We start from the raw sequence: 23,413 nt of genomic DNA on the forward strand, positions 1-23,413 counted from the left end.
TAATTTTAGTATTTCTTCTTTTTCATTTTGAAAAATTCTCCAATCTCCTTCCTCAGTGTGAGGTGCGATCATAAGTGCTTTTGAAAAAATCATTGATTTTAGCTCAAATGAGGATGCAAGGGGTAAACAGTGTTTAGATTGTAGAAACGATGGCCAAAGTATCATTCTTACACCTCATGACAACCAAAGTAAAAAATAGCTCATTGAGAATTCATTCCCTTTTGATATTTAAAGATTTTTCCAATGGAGGGTAATGATCATTAAGACTCTTATTTGAAACGAAATTATTCCTTTAAAGGCTCAAATGAGAGAGCAAATAATAAAATCTATATAGATAGAGAAACGAACGTTTGAACTATCATTCCAATTTCTCAAAACAAATAAGAAGTAATGTGCATTTCTGCTTTCACTCAGATGTGGATTGAACCTAGTTAGACACAGTAGGCGTTTTTCAAGCAAAGATTGCCCCAATTTGCAGTTTGTCAATCAATGTGACTGATTTTTTGGGGGTTAATGGAAGTGAGCCAAAGATGAAGAATGAAAGGGAAAAAGGTATCTAATTGGTCTTTCGAGACAAATCCTCATATTTGAGTGACCTCTTTTGATTTTGAATGGTTTTATTGAATAATTTGGATTGCAAATATAGTGTATGCAAAGATTTTATGGAATTAAACATACACTTGTGAATTTTCAGGCAAGAGGTTGAAAAATCTCAACTTAGTCTTATTTCTTAAAATTTATCATGAAATCCCTCAACGAGTAAATAAAGAATGAAATGTACATGATTATTTACAAAACAATAATTGTTTAAATGAAAACTTTATATTGTTGCAAATGTTTGAAACAAATTTCTTGTTCAACTATAATACAAATGAGAAAAGAGAAAATTTCTAAAGAGCTCCACATATACACATTTTTTTATCTCCTTTTCTTTGGAACAAAATGTGTTAACAAATCAAATAAACAGGATTTTTTTGTTTGACAAACAATTATGGAATCTCTCAGATACTTTAGATTAGCGCCTCTAGATGGATTCTTCAAATTGTTATTGTAGGGTCTGCCCAAGAATCAAGTAATACTTGTAATTTTTAAAATTTATTAGACCAAAAATTGTTATCAGATATAGAAAAATATTTTCATCTTATTGAAACATCTTTTATAAATGCAGGGGAGGGGAAAAATAAAAGAAAAATACCCAGAGTTAGTAAGTAAAACTTTAAAATCGGCATGCATGTCCTATGGGGAAGCCCTTTTATACCAAGGGTTGGCCTAGAATGAGAATGCAATCCTCTAGGGTAAGCACCATACAATACCTGATGAATCCGATCAACTTATTGATATTCGAGTGAAAGCAATTTGAAAAATTTGGCAAATTGGAGTGACAAGAGACATTTTCCTAACAAAATGAGGACGAAGTTCGAATGGATTGATTACTTTGATTAACACATAAAGTGATGTGTGAAAGAGCCTACTCTTAAAAGGATTGCAATGTCTCGACTAGTTTATTCAGGAAATCTTAGATCGAAACTCTAAAAGAGAATAAACGGGTCAAATCACTACAAGAAAATTGGTTTCTAGTGACAAGCCATTTTCGTCACAAAAAAAAAGAAAAAGTCGTCACTAATAAGTTTTATTGACAACTTTCTAGTCATCACAGAGTCATCACTGAAGGCCCGTCGGTAAAAGTATACAGTGACAACCTTAAAAATCGTCAGTGAATGGTACTGTTCTGCGACAACTGGTGTCGTCAGTAATTGTTGTAATTTTAGTGATGACATAGTATCTTGTCAATGATGTACAAAGTAATGTCGTCACTAAAACTAACCCATAGTGTCAACAGATATAAACTAATTACTGACAACTTTTGTTGTCACTAAACACTTTTCAATTCCATAACAATAGGTGGTTGTCAATGAAGAAATCTAATTCAGTGACAACACTTTACCACAATGAAATTTGATGATTTTCCTGCTAAATTATATCTTAAAAATAAAAAAAATGACAATGCTTTACAATTAACAAATGAAGGCATCCATTACATTATAAAATGCCAAAATATCATTTTAAGCATTCGAATATCATAATCAAGTTCAATAACACCATACAAATGGTTTGATAAGTGGTATTTGGCCAAATAACACGTCAAGGCAGGTACTTCCATTGATCAGCTCTCTAGATGCCTCTATGTGAAGTACAAGAAGAGCAGAATTGATGTGCAGTGTCAGGTACCATTGTACGTGGCAACTAAAATGGCATCAATTAGAAGATCCTCCTTCTTTGTTCCATCTAGTGATGGCTATGCCCGGGCTGCTTTGTGCTGGATCGGCTATGAGCCCCATTGCACACCGCACTGGCGACATACTCTTCTGTGGGCTTTGACATATTCCTTGCCCGAGTGGATTTTAGATGCTTGGCATCTGCAGTTTTGCCTCAGGATTCGGAAGAGAGGACAGCTCAAGGACTCGAGGAAGAAGGAATAGAAAATATTTCCTTTCTATCCTATATTTTAAATTGACCATTGCCTCTCTCGTTCTGGGATCTGCAGTAAGATATGAGGCTAGACGCTAAGATCAAATTGTAGATGGTAAAATGGCTCATGTTCCAGTGTTTCCTTGTTTCCATAGAATGGTTTTGAGCTTGCTCTTTAGAACCCAGTCATCAGTTGTTTGGGTTATTTTTCCCACTTATTAAAGATCCTTCAGAATTCGGAACTGAAAAAAAAAGTATCATCTAGACAATAACTAAATAAGAGCAAAGTAAGAGATAAAGCACATAGAACTTTAGAACTCAAGAAACACTTCTTTTATTTTTACTATGATATTAAAAACTCAAGAAACAATTGCAGAAAAACCATTGCAGAAGTGCAGGACAGCCATGCGCACTACTGAACAACATGGATAAGTAAGGAACCTCAACAAACTCCATACACCAATTTTTTCCAAAACTACTGGACACTTATGAATGACAGTTTATATGATTTTTTAAGGGGAAAATTGTTGCCCAGTAGTTTGCTAAGGATGCAGAACAAAACCAACGCATAGGCTGATAACCTATTTCCTATTTCCTCTGCCACATCACCAATGAGGTATTTAAAGAAGCGAAGGAAAATCCCAACAATTAAAACAGCTACAAGTCCTAACCAGCAGACTGGCATCTCAGTACATGCTAATGACAACGCAATGCGACAGTACATTTCATTATCAAAGAACAGATGTTAATCAGCTCAACAAACCCATTGGACAGACTTCAATGACGCTTAAAAGAAAAAATCAACAGGGAAACGGTGAATGAGAGGGCATACTATTTCCAGTTGGGAGGGAGCTTCTTGGTCTTTTTGTAGTAACGAGCGAGGCGGTGAATCCTGCTCTCCACCAGAATCAATCTGAACTTGGAATCCTTGTCCTTCCTGTTCCTCTCCAAATGCTTCCTGATTGCGATGGCCTTCTTGATCAGATGGTATAGATCCTCTGGAATCTCAGGTGCAAACCCTGCCCTCCGAACCAGAAAAAATCACTAATATTGTTATAAAAAATTTAAACAAAATAATGCGAATGCAATAAGAAAAATGATATTGAATTGTTTTTTTTAAATATACTGTGAGCCTTGAGGATCCCAAATTCCCACTCCACCCAGCACCACTTAACCCACTATTTCTCTCACTAGCAGCCACTGATAGCAACATCATACACCCACTCCCTCCACCACCATCCAATTATTGGGGAAAAAATTTAGGGCAAATTAATTGGGGAAAAAATTAGGGAAACAAGGTTTGCAAATTAGTGCAAACCTTGCCCTCCGAACCAGAAAAACTCCTTCCTGAGCCTCTAGACATTGCCGGAGTCGTCGACCTTGTAGAACTAGAGGACGGCAGCCTTGGCCTTCTTCTTCTTGGGCTTGGTGTGGGTTTTCTTCTTGCGCTTCTTGGAGCCACCACGGAGGCAGAGGAAGAGGTGGATGGTGGACTCCTTCTGGCTCCTTCCAGATGTTGTAGTCCGCTAGGGTACCACCGTCCTCCAATTGCTTGCCGACGATGATGAGGAGCTGCTGGTCCGGCTGCCGCCTCCGCTGCTGCTCGGCATTCGGGAAACGAATAAAGGGGGTTGAGAATAATGGGGTTGCTTGAGGGATTGAGAGTGTGAGGAGTACAGATGGCGCCTGGATGTGGGGACTGGCCGACTGGGGAGTAAGAGTGGTTGCTTTTCTTAGTGTATGGTACCCGCGCCACTTTTTTCATTTTTAATTTGAACAAATTTCGGGTACTGGTCAATCAAGACAATTCAAGTCAATTTTAGGTTCAATTTTTATTTAAATTTACTAATGTATTTCTAATCACTACTTCTTAATATATTTATTAAAAAATTATAATGGATGAAAAATTTTTGCTAAATTCAAAGAACTGGTAAATGTTCTCTTTCTCAAGTTATAATAGTTTATATAGTTGTTCTAACTAGAAACTTTCATTAATTTTTTCCAGTTAAAAACGTATTATTATTTGAGCAACTATGAATAGTTTAATAAATCATCAAATTTAAAAAAATTAAATTAATATTGAGGCTCACAATTAAATAAATGGATTGGAGATTTTTCAAGTTAGTGATGATACTATGTTGTCACTAACTATGCTATAGTTTTACTGATAAAAATTGGTCGTCAATGACAATAATAAAAAGTTGTCAAAGAAAGAGGTAGAATTACTGACAACTTTTATCAAGTTGTCACTATCGTAAAACTCGCGCCTTCCAAGTCCCATGGCGCGAAGTAGTTTTGTGACGACAATTAAGGGTTGTCACCGAAAACTTAGTTGCTTGGAGTCAATTGTGACAACCTTCAATGTCGTGACTAAACAATCTCATTTTGTGACGACTTTTTGTTATCACTAGGAAATGTTGTCACTAATGACCTTTTTTTCTTGTAGTGAATGGATTGATGATTTATTCAAAAATTGACTGGATCGCCCTAAAAATGGATAAATTGGTCAAATAGATTGAATGAAATTGATGATTTATTCAAAATTGACCGGATTGTCCTAAAAATGAGTAAACTGGTCAAATGAATTGAATGAAATTGATGATTTATTCAAAATTGACTAGATTATTTTTAAAAAATGAATAAACTAGTAAAATGGATTGGATGGAATTGATGATTTATTCAAAAAATTGACTGAATTATCTAAAAATGAATTGATAAAATAGATTGTATGGAGTGGATGATTTATCCAAAAAAAATCGACTCAATCACTCTAGATGCTAATAAACTTGTAAAAATGGGATTGATGGAATTGATGGTTTATTTGAAAATTGACTAGATTGCCCTAAAAGGGAGTAAACTAGTAAAATGGATTATTTAAAAATTGACTAAATTGTCAACCCATTTGTGGTTTTTAAATTGTACGAATTTCATTACAATGCATCAGTCTATGAGTTTTCTAAAATCAAGATTCGGCGTCGATATATTTAACATCTCAATAATGAGGAATTATTTGTGAATTTCTTCAACTTAATGTCTTTTATGCAAGGAATTTTTACTAATTCTGAAAAAATGACCAAAAGATGATTGTTAGATGCTTATATTCTACTATGCAAAAGTTGCTCTATTACCATAGAAAAGATCGGATCCTACCTTAACTCGTACACCACCCCTTTGGACGGTACAAGAAATATAGACGTGCAAATCTCATTGGATTACATATCCAAGACACAATGTGGCTTATTCCTAACGTGGGATTCCCTAAATGGCATCCCTCTAAAGTTTATGTATGATACCAATTTCAAAGCGATTAAATATGCAATTTGAAATGAAAACATGACCTAAAGGGATCCTTTTGTATGTCAGGGTGGGTCTAAAATGATGTGCAATTATTAACCTACGAATGCAATACATCAGAATTTTAAACGTGCAATAGCCTATCTAAAAGGGTAGGTTCTAAAAGAGTATCATGCCAGATCTCTCATTTTCTAGCGTTTGTGAATGCAAAAGACGAGAAAACAAGGAAATGTTAGTTCAACACATAACACGTTGTGGCAATTAAATGATACAAAAACTAAAAAGAAAAATAAGGAAAGAGGGATGGAATCCCTCCCCCCGTGCCTAGTGTTCCTAGTTGGGTAAGGTTGACTCTATCCTAAGTTATTTCTAATATGGATGCATGAGGTTTTGGCTTACTAATGTATCTAGACTCGATAAGATTTCAGGCTCCCAAACCTTCAGACCAAGAGGCGAAAGGTCATCAATCCTAAGGCCTTCGATCAGTGGTTTGAGTGATCCCTTAGACATCGCTATGGGCGCAGAGCACACCATCCGCCTACCTAAGGAAATCGATCCTAATCCTACAAGGAAATGTGGGATGGCGCTCACGAGAAAGAATAAAAATAGGGTAAAAGTAATGCATGCACGTATGAGGTGCTTCCTTTTAAAGGGAGGGATTAAATACCATTACATGTAGATTAAGGTTCTAGGGTGGCTATCCTCCCCAAGATGCAAACGCGATAAACATAAGTAAATGAAAGAAAATAAAACACATTATTCATCACATACACGGATATCGAGACGATTGCGCGTGTTAGATGTAAAAAACCCTAAAAAGGAAAAAATGCAACCTAAAACCTCCAAATGTGATATATAAGAAGGTTAAAAAAAGAAAAGAATTAACTAAATCAAATGCCCGGACTCTTTAAAGTCCCCAGTGGAGTCGCCAAACTGTCGCGGCCCATTTTAAATGAAAAAATAAGAGTTACGGGTTTATAAAAATAAATTTTGATTTATTTTGAATGAAAATGAGTTTTTGATTTGTAGAGAATAAATAAAGAAAAAGGGTCTAAAATGGGATTTAAAAAATGCGACGATTTTAGCCCAAAATATAGTTTAAAAAGGGTTTTTAATAAAAAAATAGGAGTCGCCACTTGGTATTGAGTTAAGGTGTACCAAGTCACCTAAAATGAATTTTAAATAAAAAAGTAGAGAAAATCCTTTTTAAACGACTCCAAGTCTTCGAAAATCAAGAGAAAAGTGTTCTGGAATCACGTTTGAAGAAAGGAAAGATAAGAATAAAATCCAAATCACCCTTTCAACCTAACCAGAGATAGTTGCGTGATTTAGTCGGAAAATTTTCTTAGTTTAACCTATAAAACTTATCACATTTGGATGTTAGTATATAAATGCAAACCTAGACCTAATGGCTATCGGAAGGATCAAAATATCTCTTCAAAACTTGATTGGTGCAAATCACATTAATTGTGATACCCCAAAAGTGAATATTTAAAGAGGTCACGAATATGCAAAGAGTGAGACTTGAAGAAAAAAAAGAAAATAATAATATACAAATATACATGACCTAAAGGAATGCATTATAATGGGTACGGGGGTACTAAGATTCGTGACTTAATTTTCCCTTTTATAGAGGAGATACAAGCGCGCTAAGGCTAAGGAGCCATACTCGTCTATATCCCATATTCAAAGGGTATTTCATATCTAATCAAGCAAATGATCTAACTAAGTTCTAATTTTCCTAAATGAGATGCAAATCTAAATGTTATGTTTTATACATAGGGATAAGGGGTATTCATATAGGGGAAATATCATGTAAAAATGGTAAGGGTCCAAAAAAGTAGAAAAATATGCATGAAATGTAGTGATTTGTCACACAAATATGATTTAGCATGTAGACGGTTCCTAAGGGTCTAGCATTGGACTAACCCATGTCTATAAGTTCTGACTAGCGTTGGACTAGCGAGAAAACGGAAAAAAAGGCCACAACTAGCGTTGGACTAGTGTGGCGACGTCATGCATTTATTATAATCAAATAAGTCATATAAACATAATAAAATCAAGTAAACACATAAAGCACATAGAACACATAGCACATAAACATGATATCTAAATGCAATAACCCTAAGAAAGCGAGTAAACATGTAAACACACAAGCATGCAAACACATAAGCAAATAAAAGCGAATAAAGACCTAACTATTACATTTGAAGACCCTAACTACAATCTAAAGGGGAAAAGAATGAAATAAAATAAAATAATAACCTAACTATTACAACTCGGCATTTAATTGTCTCTCAAATAATCAAAAATTAAATTAAAATAAATATACAAAATTAAAAACCAATAAAGTGAATAAGTAAATAAATAAATTAAACAAAATAAAAAAATTCAAAAAAATGCAATTATACACATAAAATCACATAGGAGCACATAGGATTTTTAAATAATAAAAGAAAGTACCTCCCCTTGAAGTAGTAGCTAATTGGATTTGGATTTACCCTATTTAAAGCTCCAAAAATCAACAAAGTAGTCAATGTACCAATTTAATTAACAAATGAAAGCAATAATATGTAAAGAAATGGAAATAAATCATGAAATTGAACAATTAAAGCATTTAAATGAAAGTAAACAACTCCTATTCAAGAAATTAAAACAAGCAAGGACCTAATTAAAAAATTATAAAAGTTTTGGGGGTCAAATTAAAGGAAAATGAAATTAAGGGGTCTAAGATAAAACCTAACAAACACAATGCTAAAATCCACAAAAATAAACCAAATATCTATAAAATATTACCCAAGTCTTTAAATCTTTTGATAAAAACCAAATCAAAACTATAAAATCTATCAAAAATATTAAACCTCAAATTTCATCCTAAAACTCATAAATAACCTGTCCAAAAATCATATTAAAGCATGTCAACGAAAATTAACATTTAAAAGGGACAGATTGACTGATTTTTCCAATTTTTCAGGCCATAGTAGAATTAAGCAAAAATCTGGGGTCAAAATGCAATTTTTTTGAAACTTTCATGCAAACCATTCGAAGAAGCTTTCTTCTTCCTGCTGGTTTCCTTCCTCAGTGATTTCATGAGCTCACGGTACAAGTTACCCTTTGCTAAACATAACTAGAGTCTCAACCAAACATCAAGCTTTGATTTTAAGCAACAAAAATCACAGAAACTCAACATCCACACACAAAAGCTGCTACAACAATTTTATTCAACCTAAATATGCTCATGCGAATAACTCAGACAAAAACCCACTGATTCATTAAACAAACCCAAGTGCAATGGCTTCAACCCATCTTTAATCACATCACCCAAACAATATTGCCCATTCCCAGAAGATTCGACAATGCTACTGGCCAGGGAAACGCAGCAAAGAAAAAAAGGAAGAAACTTGTGGTAACTGAAGTTGGATCTATCGCAAGTCACTGTTTTTCTAGCCAAACCATCTAATCACTGAACATCAAATTACCCTAAAGCCTTTTAAACGCATTTTGAGTCAGCCAAACAAATTTCTTCAAATCATCAGGAACCACAGAGAGGAAATAACAGGCGCACGCACAAGGAGTAAATAAGAAACTGATGCGATGAATTCAGATCTTCACAAAAATATGTTAAAATGACAGGAAGATAAACTAGAGTTACCTGAGAACGCTCACGTGATCAATTGAATGTCAGATATGCCTGGAAATGCGCGCTGATTCCAAGAATGAAGCCAAGACCTTGGTTGCAGAAAATTTCAGCAATGGCGATCTAGCTACTTTGAGCCGCGATTTGAGAGGGTTGGAGACTTTTTTTCCAGATGATTTCTTAACAAGAATTGTTCATGGGTATCCAGAGATGGTACAAAAAGAAAGATCTAGCTCTTAAGGTTAGAGGTTAAGTCGGAATTTGATCGGGAAGTGAGCTGGTTCGCCAACCTGGTCGTGGGTTTTGTAGAAAAAATTTTCTAAACTTTTCTCAATTTCCCCCCCCCCTTCCATTTTCTTTTCTATTTTTTCCTTGTTCCGTTTCCTGCTCTCTCTCTTTTGTCCTCAGATTATCTCCTTTCTTGTTTCTCCTTTCTTTTTCCTTTTCTTCTCCTTTCTCCCTTTCTTTCTTTTCTTCCCCGAAGCTCTCTCTTTTCCCTTTCTCTCTGGTTTTTTCCTTTTTGATCTCTCTTGTTTCCCTCTATCCCTACACAGTCTCTCTTTCCCTTTCTTGCTCTCCCCCCAGATCCTCTCTTCCTCTCCCTTGTTTCTCCTTTTTTTTTGTTCAATCTCCCCGTAGTCTCCTTTCCTCTCGGTTCCTTCTTTTTCTTTTCTTTCTTTCCCTCCTTGCCCCCGGCTTTCTTCCCCCAGATTTTCCTCTTTGTTTTCTGTTTTCTCATCCCTCCCAAAGCTTCTCTCTCTTTCTCTTCTAGTTTCTAGATTTTTCCCACACTCTCCACCTGTCTTGCCACCTAGCCCCTTGCATGTGTTGTGCAAAAAACAAAGACACATGACTAATGCTCACCTAATACACTTAGCTACCATGCATGCCTTCCACCTATTTTGTTTTTTCCTTTCTATTATTTTTTTTTGGTTTTCAAAACAAATTTAGGGCAAACAAGATGTTAATTCCTAATTGAAACTGCCTTGGAAATTTTCATTTTATTTGGAAGAAATTGAACTTGAAAAGATTAAAAACAAATTTTTGTGAGACTTTTCTTTTTTCAAAAATTATTTAAAAAGAAAATGAACCCTAGTTCCATAAGAATAGCAAACTATCATTTTGTGAACTTTAATCAACTAAAAAAAATAATTAAAATTAAATTAAATTAAAATTAAAATGGAATTGAAATTTTGGTGTCTACACAACTCTTCCAACTACTACGATCGCATCGGCCCCAAAATTTCTCGCTTTCTCTCTCCTCTATGAAGGCTCTCTCCAATTTCTTCTTCCTTTCCTCCCTTTCGTCTTCCCTTCTCCTCTTTTCCTGGTAGCTTATGATAATTACCATAAATAATGAAAATTTTATACTTCTACAACTATTCATCTAGTTGTCTAAGAAGGAACATCTTCATCTAACTATCTGAGAAGGAACAGGAGATAATGAAGTGGAGTTTTTATGCATCAAAGTTTCTATCTCTTAAAATCTCTAAAGGTATTCTCTCTATTTTCTATCTCTCTCTCTTTTTTCTTTTTCCATTTATATGATCCGTAAAATTGTTATGGTGGTTTTATGATTGTGTAGATGTAAAGATTGGAATTTTCCTTAGATTATTTTTTACAATAGGTTCATTATTTGTGAATAATTTATATTTGGGGATTTCACCACTTTTTTATGAGAAAATTATTTGCAAACTTAACTATGGTGTCTGTTCTACATTTTAGAAAGGTTTATTATTTTGGCCTGAACATGATGTGCAGTAAAGAGTACGAACATCATGTACATTCCACCGCCTTTTTTTAATTCGAGGTTTACATTTTTCATCTTTTATATCTTTTGATATTATCCATATTTTTGTATTTCTTTTTCAGAAACTTTCTTTTGTTATTTTTTGACTTTAGGCTAAACTGTTCAGGATCCAAGATTTGCAAGGAAGTGTTGAAGGTATAGATTCTTTTGTCCTTCTTTATTTTTATGATTATCCTTATTTCTTTCAGAGTTCCTTAAATTTTCTTGTTGATTTATTTTTTTATGAATTTGAATCTTTTTTCGCTTATTTGATAGGTTTATATAGTCTTACGAAAGTTTGGTGTATGAACTTATTTTTGTAGAATATTCAAATCATTGGTTATATTGTTTTTTGTGAAGTATGTCTTGTTTTTATTTTTCAGATGCTTTACTCCATCAGGTTGCATTTCTTTTTGTTTAAAACACTTACAAAATTGTTTGTTTCTTCACTTTGGTAGTTTTTACCACGATGTTTTAGCAATTCATATTTTCATAAACCTCTTGCCTGAAATGATGCTCTTTTTTGTAGGTCAGTCTGACTCTGTAAAAATAGGGTGTTGCCAACTTTTAGTTATAGTATTAGAGGTATCTCTTGAATCTATGCTACTACATTATTTTTTCCGAATTTTTTCTCTAAGGCAACAATCTTATTTAAGGCTATTTTTTTGTTTTAATTTTGAAAGGTATCTTTTCCTTGGTAATCATGTTAATCTCAATTTATTTTCTTTTGACTGTAATAGAAATCATGAAGGACTCTAATGAAGATTTAAGCAGCTAATGCTTGTATATTTCCTTTTGCAAAGTCTGTAAACTTATTCTGAACCTTACTTATAAGTTTATATTTTTTCTGTTTGGGATATTTGTGTCCAAATTTATCGGTAAAATTTAATACATTTTTCCACTTTTATGTGACTCATTACTTATTTATTTGGTTCTCCTCTCCTAAAACATAAAAAATGAGTTTTTAACTTTGAAAATAAGTTTTATTTCCTCTTTATTGTGCTGGCTGACAAAATCGAGTTCCATCTTACTTGGTATCAGGAAGAAAGGTTCAATACTGAAGCATTCAACTTAAATCAAAAGTAGACCTTGTCCTTCCTGCTGTCTCTTTAGTTTGTCCACAAACAATTTGGTTTTATTTTATCTTTTTTAGCAATAGAACTCTTTATTCATTAAGAAGAAACTGAAAAGGGTGATACAATGAGTGTGGGATGACAGCGGGAGCTACCCCGACCAAACTACTACTACCGCACTTGGCGGAACCAGACATAAGGAACTTGAAGCCTGTCTAAATGAAGGGCTGAACGGGCCCTATGTGGCAGAGACGCCTCAGAAGAGAAAACAACATCTGACGGAAGATTCAACGAGGCCATTGCGTCGGCCACAGAGTTGGCTTCGTGAAAGATATGGGCCACCGCCGCTCCCAAGGCCGTTACCACTGCTTTAATCTGCCAAATAAAGTTACACAAGGGCCAACGGGAAGAAACATCAGACGAAACCAATCTAACAAAGATACTAGAATCCACATCCGCCTCACAATTTTGAAGGTTCCGTTGTTGACAAAGCCAGAGCCTCTACCATGAGAACATCCTGATTCCCAAATTTCTTGTGGAAAGCAAAAATCAGGTCTCCCCTGGCTGATTGAAGAATCCCTCCACCAGAGGCACCTGTGAATGAGACACTCGCATCTGTGTTCAATTTGTAGAAGCCTCGAGGAGGCCTAACCCAGGTGACCACCTGAGGTTGAGGCCGCCTCCCTTTCCCCAGGATACGCTTTGCCCAAACGCAATTCGTATCACCCTTGAAACATTGCGGCTGCAAGAGCTGTCCCACACACATTTGATTAGTGAAGTTGCAGACCTGGGAAATGACCTGAGCCGCCGACAGAGGCAAACCCTCGAATCGCGCCTGATTTCTCGCCCTCCAAATAAACCACAGGACCAAGAGAGGGATAATGACACGTATGTGGTTCTGCCGCACCAAGCAATGTGAGAAAAATCATGACGCCAACTTACCCGCTACCCCATTTGCCGTGCCTAGGATTCCAAACCAATTATCAAAAAACTACCACACTGTAGCTGCCACCGGTACCGTTACAAAAAGATGGGAGCTTGTCTCCACCTCAGTCCCACAGCAACAACACCGGGAAGCTAGCACAACCCCCCTCCGCTGGAGGTGCTGATCTAGAGGCAGCCATCGGTGCAAAAGCCGCCACGTGAAGAAGGAAATTTTGAGCGGGACAGCCGAGCTCTAGACCAATGCGTGGACAGTAAACAAGTTCCTTTTACTCCGTACTAGCTCCCATGCCGACGTCACCGAGAAATCCCCCGAAGAAGACGTGCTCCACACCATCTGATCATTGAGACCAGGGAAGATCCGGAGCAGTATGATTTGCGCCACAATGTGGCCAGGGAGAAGCTGCCGAAGACGGTGCTCATCCCATCCGATATCCCTATAGAGCTCCCCTACCAGCAAGTGGGGCGGGCCGAGGCCGGAACCAAAGTAGCCAGGGGGACTTCCGTGCACCACCTATCATGTCAAAAATTGACAAGGCCCTCCCCCAGGGACCACCGAATATTCCTCTAAGTCAGGTCTCAAACTTTTATCAAGCGTCGCCAAACGGCCGATGGGCGGTCAACTGTCACCAGATGAGGATGGATGCCTTTGATATATTTACTATGCATAAATTGTGCCCAAATTGTCCTGTTCTCCCTCAAACACCACCATAATTTGCATGAGAAGGCGTCGACCATAGCTTCAAAAGATCGAAAACCCAATCCATTCTCCCCCATAGGGTAACAGACCTTCTCCCAAGCTGCCTAATGAATCCTCTCGGACTCAATGGAGTTATCCCAGAGAAAGCCATTACAGATTTTACCCAACGACGCAACTACAGCTCCCAGCGGTGGAAGGGCCTATAGCCAGCATATGGGAAGTGAGCACAACACATGACGAATCAAGACTATCTTGCCGCCCATTGAGAGCAGTTTCGCGCTCCAATGAAACAAACGCCGCCGCATCTTTGCCAGCAGTCCATCAAACAAAGCACAAGTAACCCTGCCCCTGAACAAAGGCACTCCTAAATAAGTAAAGGGTAGTTTCTGTTCCCGAAAACCAAGAGTTGATTGCACCAGACTGCAGTGTTCGGCTGTCATTTTTTACGACGGAGAGAAAGAACTCTTGGCCACATTAACCTTTTGCCCCGAGCAGGATTGATAAAGTTGTAGAAAGTCTCGGATCGATGTCAAGGCGTCAGCTGAGCAACTGGAGAAGATGATCGTGTCATCCGCAAACGCGAGGTACGGGACTCTCAAACCAACGGATACATAATATCGACTACTCGAAGTTTCACAAAGTTGCTGTAGACCCCTCCCCAGAAACTCGGCGACAAACAGAAACAAAGCCGGGGAAAGGGGATCGCCTTGCCTCACCCCTTGAGTAGACTTGAAGAAGCCTGAAGGCTCCCCATTGATCAAAATCGAGAACCATGAATTGGAGAACGTACGGAACAGCAAATCAACGACCTGTTCATCAAACCCAAACTGGCGAAGCATGAAGAGCAAAATTGACCAATCAACCCTGTCATACGCCTTCTCCAAATCCAATTTGAGAATCAAATTTGAATCTACCAGCCTTCTATCTAAATCATGAATGAGTTCCTGTGCCAGCAAGATGTTATCAAAAATCCCTCGCCTTGGAACAAAACCTGTTTGCCACGACAAAATCAGATCCGGGAGGAGCCGATTCAACCGGTTAGCCAAGATCTTAGAGATAATTTTTGAGCTGACATTGCACAGGCTAATAGGTCGGAAGTCCCGCCAATGAGAGGCACCCTCCACTTTGGGAATGAGGACCAGCAAAGAGCTAGTCCAGCCTCTCGGTTGATGCATGCCTTTGAAGAAGTCCTAGAAAGGGGTGAGGCAAAACAATTTGGTTTTGTGAACTAAGTTTTATTGACATTTTCTTTTTTATTTTTGTGGCTTTTGTTTTTATTAATTCAAGTTGTTGCTAATCTCAGCAACTCTTGAGGGCTATGGTATTAAGTCATGCATTGCTCTTTCTTGTGTTTTTTCAATTTTCGTCGCTCTTAGTATTTATGCATTAACAACTCTAAGATCAAAGTTACTCAATAAATTTAAAAAAACTCTAAAATCAAAGTACCAAAATGACAAACATGAATTGTTCTTTCTTTCACAAGTTGGAGTTCTTGAATCTTAATGTAGAAGGATAATCTTTTTGTTCTTGAATCTTAATATAGAATAATAACCCTTTTGTTTGTTCTTCTATAATTTTCACTTTTCTTTTTTTTTCTTTTATTTGTTCATTTCATGTGTTTTGGATGGATTGATTAAAAAATTTTCAATCAAATCTAATTTTTGTTTTGCTTAGGTGATTTTACTTTATGCCTGATGTGAATTTTTTTATGTAAAAGAGTTAATTGTGACAGTAGAGCAAAGGTGATCTACAATTTAGATAAAACTAATCAAGTGGTTTCATTTGTCTATGACTGTAACTGGATTTTTTTCTTGAATGCAATCATCAATGTAAAAATAACAAAAACTAAGTTTCATTAGTTGAAGGTATTCAATGGCCTTGGCAATCTTCTTTCTCGGTAACCGTTTCTTTCTCGGTAATCTTCTTTCTTGATATCCAATGTAACTAGAAGACATAAAATGAAAATCTTCTTTCTTGGTTTCTCCTCTTATTTTCCTTTTTTTCTTCATCTCCTTTTCTCTCCTTCCTCTCTCGAGTAATAATTGTTAATTTCTTCTATTTTTTTGTTATTTTTTCCTGATTTTTTTTTCGCTTGGCTAAAAGCAACAAATCATTTTCTCCTCTCCCCTATGTCTTTGTTTGTTATACTCTCAGATTTTTCTCTATTAAGAAAGCTTCTTTTTTTATTTGGCTTTGTATTCACTAAATTTCCATGATACTTATCTTCTGATATGTTTTATTTTTCCATTTTTTTAAAGGATTTAGCTTACACATTCAATAAATATCTTCATCATTTTAGTGTGGGCTTGGAGTAATGGTTGCCTTTTGCCTATTTTCTTTTCTTTTGTTAGGTTGAAAAAGATGATGAAGATTGAAGACGAAATGATGGTGATTTTGATGGGGTTTGGACATTCTTGTATGGTTCCAGATGCTTTACTAGAAACATTAGCCTCAAGGGTAATTATCGTACCCAACATGTGTGTGTGTGTGTTTTTGTTGTAGTCAGTTGATTTTATTTGTTTTAGGGATTCCTTTTTCCTTTTTTCTTCTAAACATCCTTCTTGTTTTAATAACTATATGATAGAAGAAGAATGATTGACAACTGATGGTAGGTTTTTCTTTTTAATCATTTTTTGAGTTTTCTTCCATGCAAATGTTATTGAATTCCTGGCTCACAAAAGGCATCACTTTGGTTCCCTAGATTTTTTTTAAGAAAGAGAATAACTCATTGTTCATTTTTTATTTGTCTAATCTTTGTTTGTTAGCTCTCAAAAGTTTCTTTCTTTTTGAATCTCTGGACAAACTTTTTTCTCTTGGCATGATAATAGGAATTAATTGACATTGTCTAAACTTGTAATGTTCTACTTTAGATTTGTCAGCATGTGGTTTCATATTAGGTTTTTTACACTCATTGGTGGTTCTTTTTCCATTAATACTAAGTAAGTAGAAATAGTTGGTTGGAGTTGATTTTTCACTCTCTATGATTTTGTTAGATTCGAAAAAGATATTGGCTTCTAACTCCTGACACTTGAGGTGCTCAAGAATGAGACTTTTAAGAAATTGGAGTTATCTTTAACTTAGATATGGATATTGAATGAGTTTTACGTTTTCTTTGTCTTCATGTATGTGAGATCTTAAGACATGCTTCTAGTTCTCTGTTGCTTCCCTGTTAAGCAAACTTCGTTGTCATGGTAGTCAGATTATTCAGTGAACTAGAAGTTCTTTAATATATGTTACTGTAGCTTTTAACTCGTTAAACTTTCTTGCAAACTGAGTATCTTGTTTGTTTTGATTAATAAATTCAGAACAATGGTAATTTCAACTTGACCATAAGGAGATTCATATCCCCTCCCCTTTTATGTTTTTTTTTTAAGTTTGTTTCTTCATGAATTTTGAGGAGAATATAAGGTTTTTAAATAATAATTTCAACTTCGTTGGTGTTATTGTCCTAGTGTTATTGACAAGTGCTTTTCCTTATCCTTTGAGTTTTTTTTTTAGGCTGTAGATAGCTTTTTCCTGCTTTTATATCATTTTTATTTTAACTATTTGGTTTCCCTCTTTGTAGTATTTTTCAGAAACTTACACAAACCCTTTTGAAAATTTGAAAGTATTATTTTTTCTTCCATTAAATATTTGATTAGAACTAATGATTACAGAGGATATTTGGGCTTTTAAGTTTCAATACAGGAGTTGGAAATCTGATAAGAACATGAAGATTTAGATCCCCTCCAAGTTCAAGAAAATTCATTTTTATAAGTTTTCACATTCTAATAATGGTTGATGGTGCAATCGAGCTCAAGAATCGTTAAAGATCCGAAACTATGTCATGCTTATTTCTTGTTAAGTTTTTAGCAGTAATTGTTAGTTAATTAGAGTTAGTTTTGAGTTATTTTGAGTCATTAATAAAGGGAATAAAGGCTAAGGTCATGTTGACCATAGTTAAGCCAATTTGAGTTAGTTAGTTTCCTATTCTAGTTAAATTAGAGTTTTAGGAACGCAATTAATTGTTTCCAAGTTAGTTTAGGTCTTTGAGTCTTGTAAAATGCTATAAATAAGGCTCAAGTGTCAACATTTTTTATAGTCAAGTCAGATGATGAATAAAATTTGAGAGTTTTCTCTTACTTGTTACTTGGGAACATTCCTTGATACAAAGTGAGTCGTGTCTCCTTTGTTCAAGTTTTTGCTTATCAATTCAAGACCACGTTGAATTATGGCGCCATTCTACCATCGCATCTTGGTTCACTATTTTGTTAAGTTGTGGGTCGCGATTAAGTTCAACATTCGCAACTTCGCGGGTTAGAGGGGTCGAGATTGTTCCATTTTTGTATCCATAACCTGGTCAAGATAGATCCTTCGGCTGCCTGATCAATTTCGTTCTTCAAGACAGGTTCTTGTTGGGTCGAGTTCGCATCAAATAATGACAGAGACAGGTTCTTGTTGGCTCAAATTCGCATCAAATAATGACAGAATTTGATCAAGCAGCGGAAGAATCTATATTGATCAGGTTATGGATACAACGATGGAACAATGTCGATCCCGCTAACTCGTAAATTTGCGAATCTTGAATCTAATCGCGACCTACAACTGAACAAGATAGCCAACCAAGATGTAATGGTAGAATAGCGCCACAATTCAATGTGGTCTTGAATTAATAAGCCAAAACTTGAACAAAGGAGACACGACTCACTTTGTATCAAGGAACGTTCCCAAGGAACAAGAAAGAGAAAACTCTCAAATTTTATTCATCATCTGACTTGACTATAAAAAATGTTGACACTTGAGTCTTATTTATAGCCTTTTATAAGACTCAAAGACCTAAACCAACTTGTAAAAAATTAATTACTTTTCTAAAACTCTAATTTAACTAGAATAGGAAACTAACTAACTCAAATTGGTTTAACTATGATCAATATGACCTTAGCCTTTATTCCCCTTATTAATGACTCAAAATAACTCAAAACTAACTCTAATTAACTAACAATTATTGCTGAAAACTTAATAAGAAATAAGCATGACACGGGTTTGGATCTTTAATGATTCTTGAGCTCGATTGCACCATCAACCATCATTAGAATGTGAAAACTTGTAAAACTAATTTTTTTGGATTTGAAGGGAATCCAAATCTTCATGTTCTTATCAAAATCGATACTAGAGTACCTTATTGTGGTGAAAACCTTCTGGAAAAAGGCGCTACTTGAGAGTGAGGTGCTAGAGGACACTACTAAGCAAACAATATGTGTAGAGCTGTTATATGTATAGCTAATAGAGTACTTCGGTTGGATTTTAAAGTAATGGAGATTGTGGAGCTCATTTCCTCCATAATAGTAGTTTCATAGACATTCAGAGAGCCAAGTTTACGAATTATATTATTTAGATTATTATTGTCTCTTTTATTAAATTCTACTACATAATCGGCCTAAACTGGGCGCACTCTGTAATTAACCATCGCACATCGTGTGGTGATCACCTCCTAGTACTTGCATAATAGGCGAGTGGACTTAGTATCTCCATTAATATGGATGGTTTTCATCCATGTTCCACTTTAGTTTAAAGCATAATGGACTTCTTTGGGAGTTTTTGAAATATATAGGAGGCATCTTGAATTTCATGCAAACCACCTGGGAGTTTCATGTATTTTACCCTAGTATTAATACTATCAATAAGTCATACTACTAATGTTGATAAATACTAAACAATTACTAAAAAAAAATGCTACTAAATAAAAAAGATATGCAAACAGGTATCATATTAGTACTATTATTAAGTTATAATACTAGTATTTTCAAATACAAAAAAAAGTACTTACTTTGTGATATAGTAGTAGTGCCGTCCAATACATTAGCAGACTATTATCAAGTCATAGTACTAATATTGTCAAATACTAAAAGAAGTATAAAAAAAAAAGTTGTACTGTCTAGTATTAATACATTAATACGTCTTAGTATAGTATAGTATTAGTAATGCAAAAACTATTTCTTATCTAAATGATTATTTCGAAATGATCAAGAGGTACTTGTGAAAGATAATTTTGATCTGTAAATTAGTGAAAATTGTTAATATAACTTCTTAATGTATAACTAATGTGTTAGTACTATATAATGAAAAGGATCCGTGCCAATGTAATCAGTTTTTTGCCCTTCGTGGGATAAAAAAAAGTATCCTACTATCAAGATGTTATGATTGTACTATGTAACTAATATTATGTACTATCTCTTTAATAATGCAGTATCTCAAATTCTGTCATTAAAAGATCACAATGGTGGAGAAATTTATAAGATTATACAAAAAATCACATTACTTAATAATTTTTTATAACACAATGAAATAATATACAAAGAGAAGCTAAAGCAATTTGTAAAAAAATTTAGAAGAATATTATTTTAGTATTAATATGGCAATTATAAAAAAAATTCATATTAAAATTGCATCAAATTTTATAAACTAAAGACTAAAGGATTTGGCTGTTGAAAAAAATCATAATACTGATAATGAAAATAAATCACAATAATAAAATCAAAATCAAAGTAGTTAAACAAAATTTATGAAATGTATAAGAGGTATGAAATAATTTAGATTTTATAGTGACAACTGTACTAAGAAAACATGTATGATCAAATATAAACTATTCAAAATTTTCTCATGTAGTGATTGACAATTGTATAAAACTTTCAATATATTTTTTAATTTTGTAAAGTTTGAGGCACATACAAAATATTAAAAGTTTAAAGTGTTAAAGAGAAGAAAGCAAAAAACCAAATTTAAAATTTTAATTTTGGCAAAAAAGAAATTGTGATTCAATGCCTATCTCAAGAGAAAAAGGAAGAAAAGATAGAAGTTTATTGAACTTCAAATTCTTGGGTTCAAATCCTCTTAGTTTAAAAAAAAAGTTCAAACTTTCGTGGGATAGAGGACATATTGGATAGGTTTTCAATGTTTTGAAGTTCAAATTCTTGGGTTTAAATCCTCTCACTTAAGAAAAAGTTCAAACTCTTGTGGGATAGAGGAGATTTGGGATAGGCTTTCATTGTTTAAGGTGCTATGATTGGAGTTTTTTGCTAAAATAACACTCTTTCTAAAAAATATTCCCAATATGATTCACTTTCAAATTTTATTCCCAAATCGATGTTATTGTTGCCACCTAATTACCCTGATTGCCATGTAGTATAACAATAAAGGAAAGCTTTAATCTAGTCTATACTTCCCAACAAAAACTAAAAATTTAAACTTTTTTATTATAGAGGCACAAGAAGATTGCATAACTTTAATAATTTCCTTATAATTATTTAAAATAAATTCTACCATTATTGACCTTGCTATTATTGCTCTCTGTAATTTTTTTAAATGCATCAAACTTATTGCATATATTTTTCAAAAATAAATTTGCAAAATACAAAAGTTGCAATGAAAATTGTAAGCAATAACAAGAAAAAGTTACAAAAACTTCAAAGCTATCATATTTGTTTTATGTTATGCTTCCGACTCCTTGAAAAGAACTTTTACAAAAAGTAATCAAACTATTGCAATTGAGATAATGCTAAAGTTTCTTGAAAGTAACACAAGCCATTAATTGATGTTGAATAAATGTGCAAAAATACTTCAAGTATACGAGATTATTTGATCATGTGATAGAGAGGCGCTACAAATGAACATGCTTATATATGTGGCGGAAACCAAACATATTGAGTATGAATCTATGTTGTTACGTAGTTTTCCTATTAACATTTTATCAAACACACGGTGTGAGAAATCATTTGTTAAAACAATTAGTATTCAAAATTTTTGAAGGCCATATGAATGTTCCAAAAATTGCACAATAGAAAAGATAAGAGAATAATCTTCGTTTACCTTGAGATTATCAAATTGAGGAGAATATTTTCATCCACAAATATAATATCAGGAATGACAATGAAGTTTTAGATGTTGTTAATATAAATATTGGCTTCTGGCAATTACATTTGACAAGAAAAAATAATGAAAGAATGAAAAATAACGAACCGAAAAAAAAGGTGGGAAGGTTCAAAGAGAGAATCGGGGAAAATATTAGTTGGGAAAGAGAGATGGAATGTGCCTCTATCTCTATCCTGCCACATATGCAACCTATGTGACAAAAAAAAATTATAAAGGTAATAAATTTTAAAACTAGATTACTTTGGGTATATGTTTCGAAAGAAGAGTTATTTTGGCAATAAACTCGCTATGATTGTATGTAGTAGTATGTATCTTCAATTATTTGTGCTTAGATTTTATCCAAGAGTCAATATTTTTTTTATATCCAATAGTGGATATTAAATATAGGGTAAGGTATTGGTATCCAAAAAGTATTATAGCATCTCTCAATATTTATAAAGTTCATCTCTCAATATTTAAATATAGGGTGCGTTTAATAAAACTGAAGTTTGAAGTCTAAATCCATTAAATTATTAAATTGTTAAGTATTAAATCTAATATATTTGAGTTAATATCACACATTCAGTGATAAGTGAATAGCTTATCACTTAATTTTAGGAGCAAGTTTTGCCTAAAAATTCAGTGCCACTTAATTAATCCAAATATTCAATTTGGCTATCAAACGGTCTGAATATATTAAGTTATGAATCCATTAAATTTAAGTGCTAAATTGGATTATCAAACAAGGCCTTAATTAGAGTTGAAAGATGAAACAAACTATTCGAAACTTAAATTAAGTTGGTGTCATTAAGAGTTTGTTCAAATTTGGATAGCCAACTAATCATTATATATTTGGTAAACTTTCAAACTCGTCTTGGAAGTGGTTTGATTAGCATAAAATTTGAGATTAATATGCCAAAAAAAAAATCAAACTACTCAATTTCAACTCAATAAAAACTTGTTCGAGATTGGTTTGGTAAATAAATGAACTAAATTTGAATATAATTTCAAATTAATTAAAATAATCAAATAAAGTTGAATTTTAAAGTGTTCAGTTTGATTTAACTCATTTACACCCCTAATCTTAATCAAATCCATCCTATATCAAAAGACCAAATTGTTTGGATTGCTATTTTTAAAAGTTTTAATAGAAAAATATATTATAACGATTTGATATATGTGAGATAAAAGGATGATTGAAAAATGTGAAATGCAAAAATTTTTATGCAGAAAACTACGACCGAAACAAGGATATCAAAGTATTTTCTGCATTAATTTCCCAATAGCCACAACTTGGGGCAAAAAAAAAAAAAAAAAAAAAGAAATTCATGTGTTGCACGAGCTCATTGCTAGCAAAACTTATTAATCCAAGTTCTTTGATATCCATCTTTCGGAGGGAAGAAAACGGTTTTGTGACATCCAATAAATGTGTCGAACGGCTTGGACGATGAATTAATCAAACGGCTTAGATCTTTTCTTACATGATCGATGGTCCATAATCAGTCTCACACGAATTCCCATCACAAACATTTCTGCACCATCAGAGTTCCACGTACGCACTACGTATACGTATACGTTATAAAACAAAACAGCTATGCATATATACAGATACATCCGCACGT

At 34.3% G+C, this 23,413-nt stretch overlaps 1 protein-coding gene across 1 annotated transcript; it reads right to left on the reverse strand.

Annotated features, from left to right (window-relative positions):
- Positions 1–3,300: 3,300 nt before the first annotated feature.
- LOC113759904 (40S ribosomal protein S13-2-like) lies at positions 3,301–6,273 on the reverse strand. Its single transcript, XM_027302482.1, has 3 exons — positions 6,202–6,273; positions 3,788–4,068; positions 3,301–3,493 (listed from the first exon to the last, which is right to left on the reverse strand). Exons 1-3 carry the CDS (start codon positions 6,271–6,273, stop codon positions 3,301–3,303), a joined length of 546 nt encoding a protein of 181 aa, XP_027158283.1.
- Between the last annotated feature and the right edge of the window lie 17,140 nt (positions 6,274–23,413).

Source organism: Coffea eugenioides, chromosome 2 (genome assembly GCF_003713205.1).
Source record: "Coffea eugenioides isolate CCC68of chromosome 2, Ceug_1.0, whole genome shotgun sequence".
Taxonomy (NCBI): Eukaryota; Viridiplantae; Streptophyta; class Magnoliopsida; order Gentianales; family Rubiaceae; genus Coffea; species Coffea eugenioides.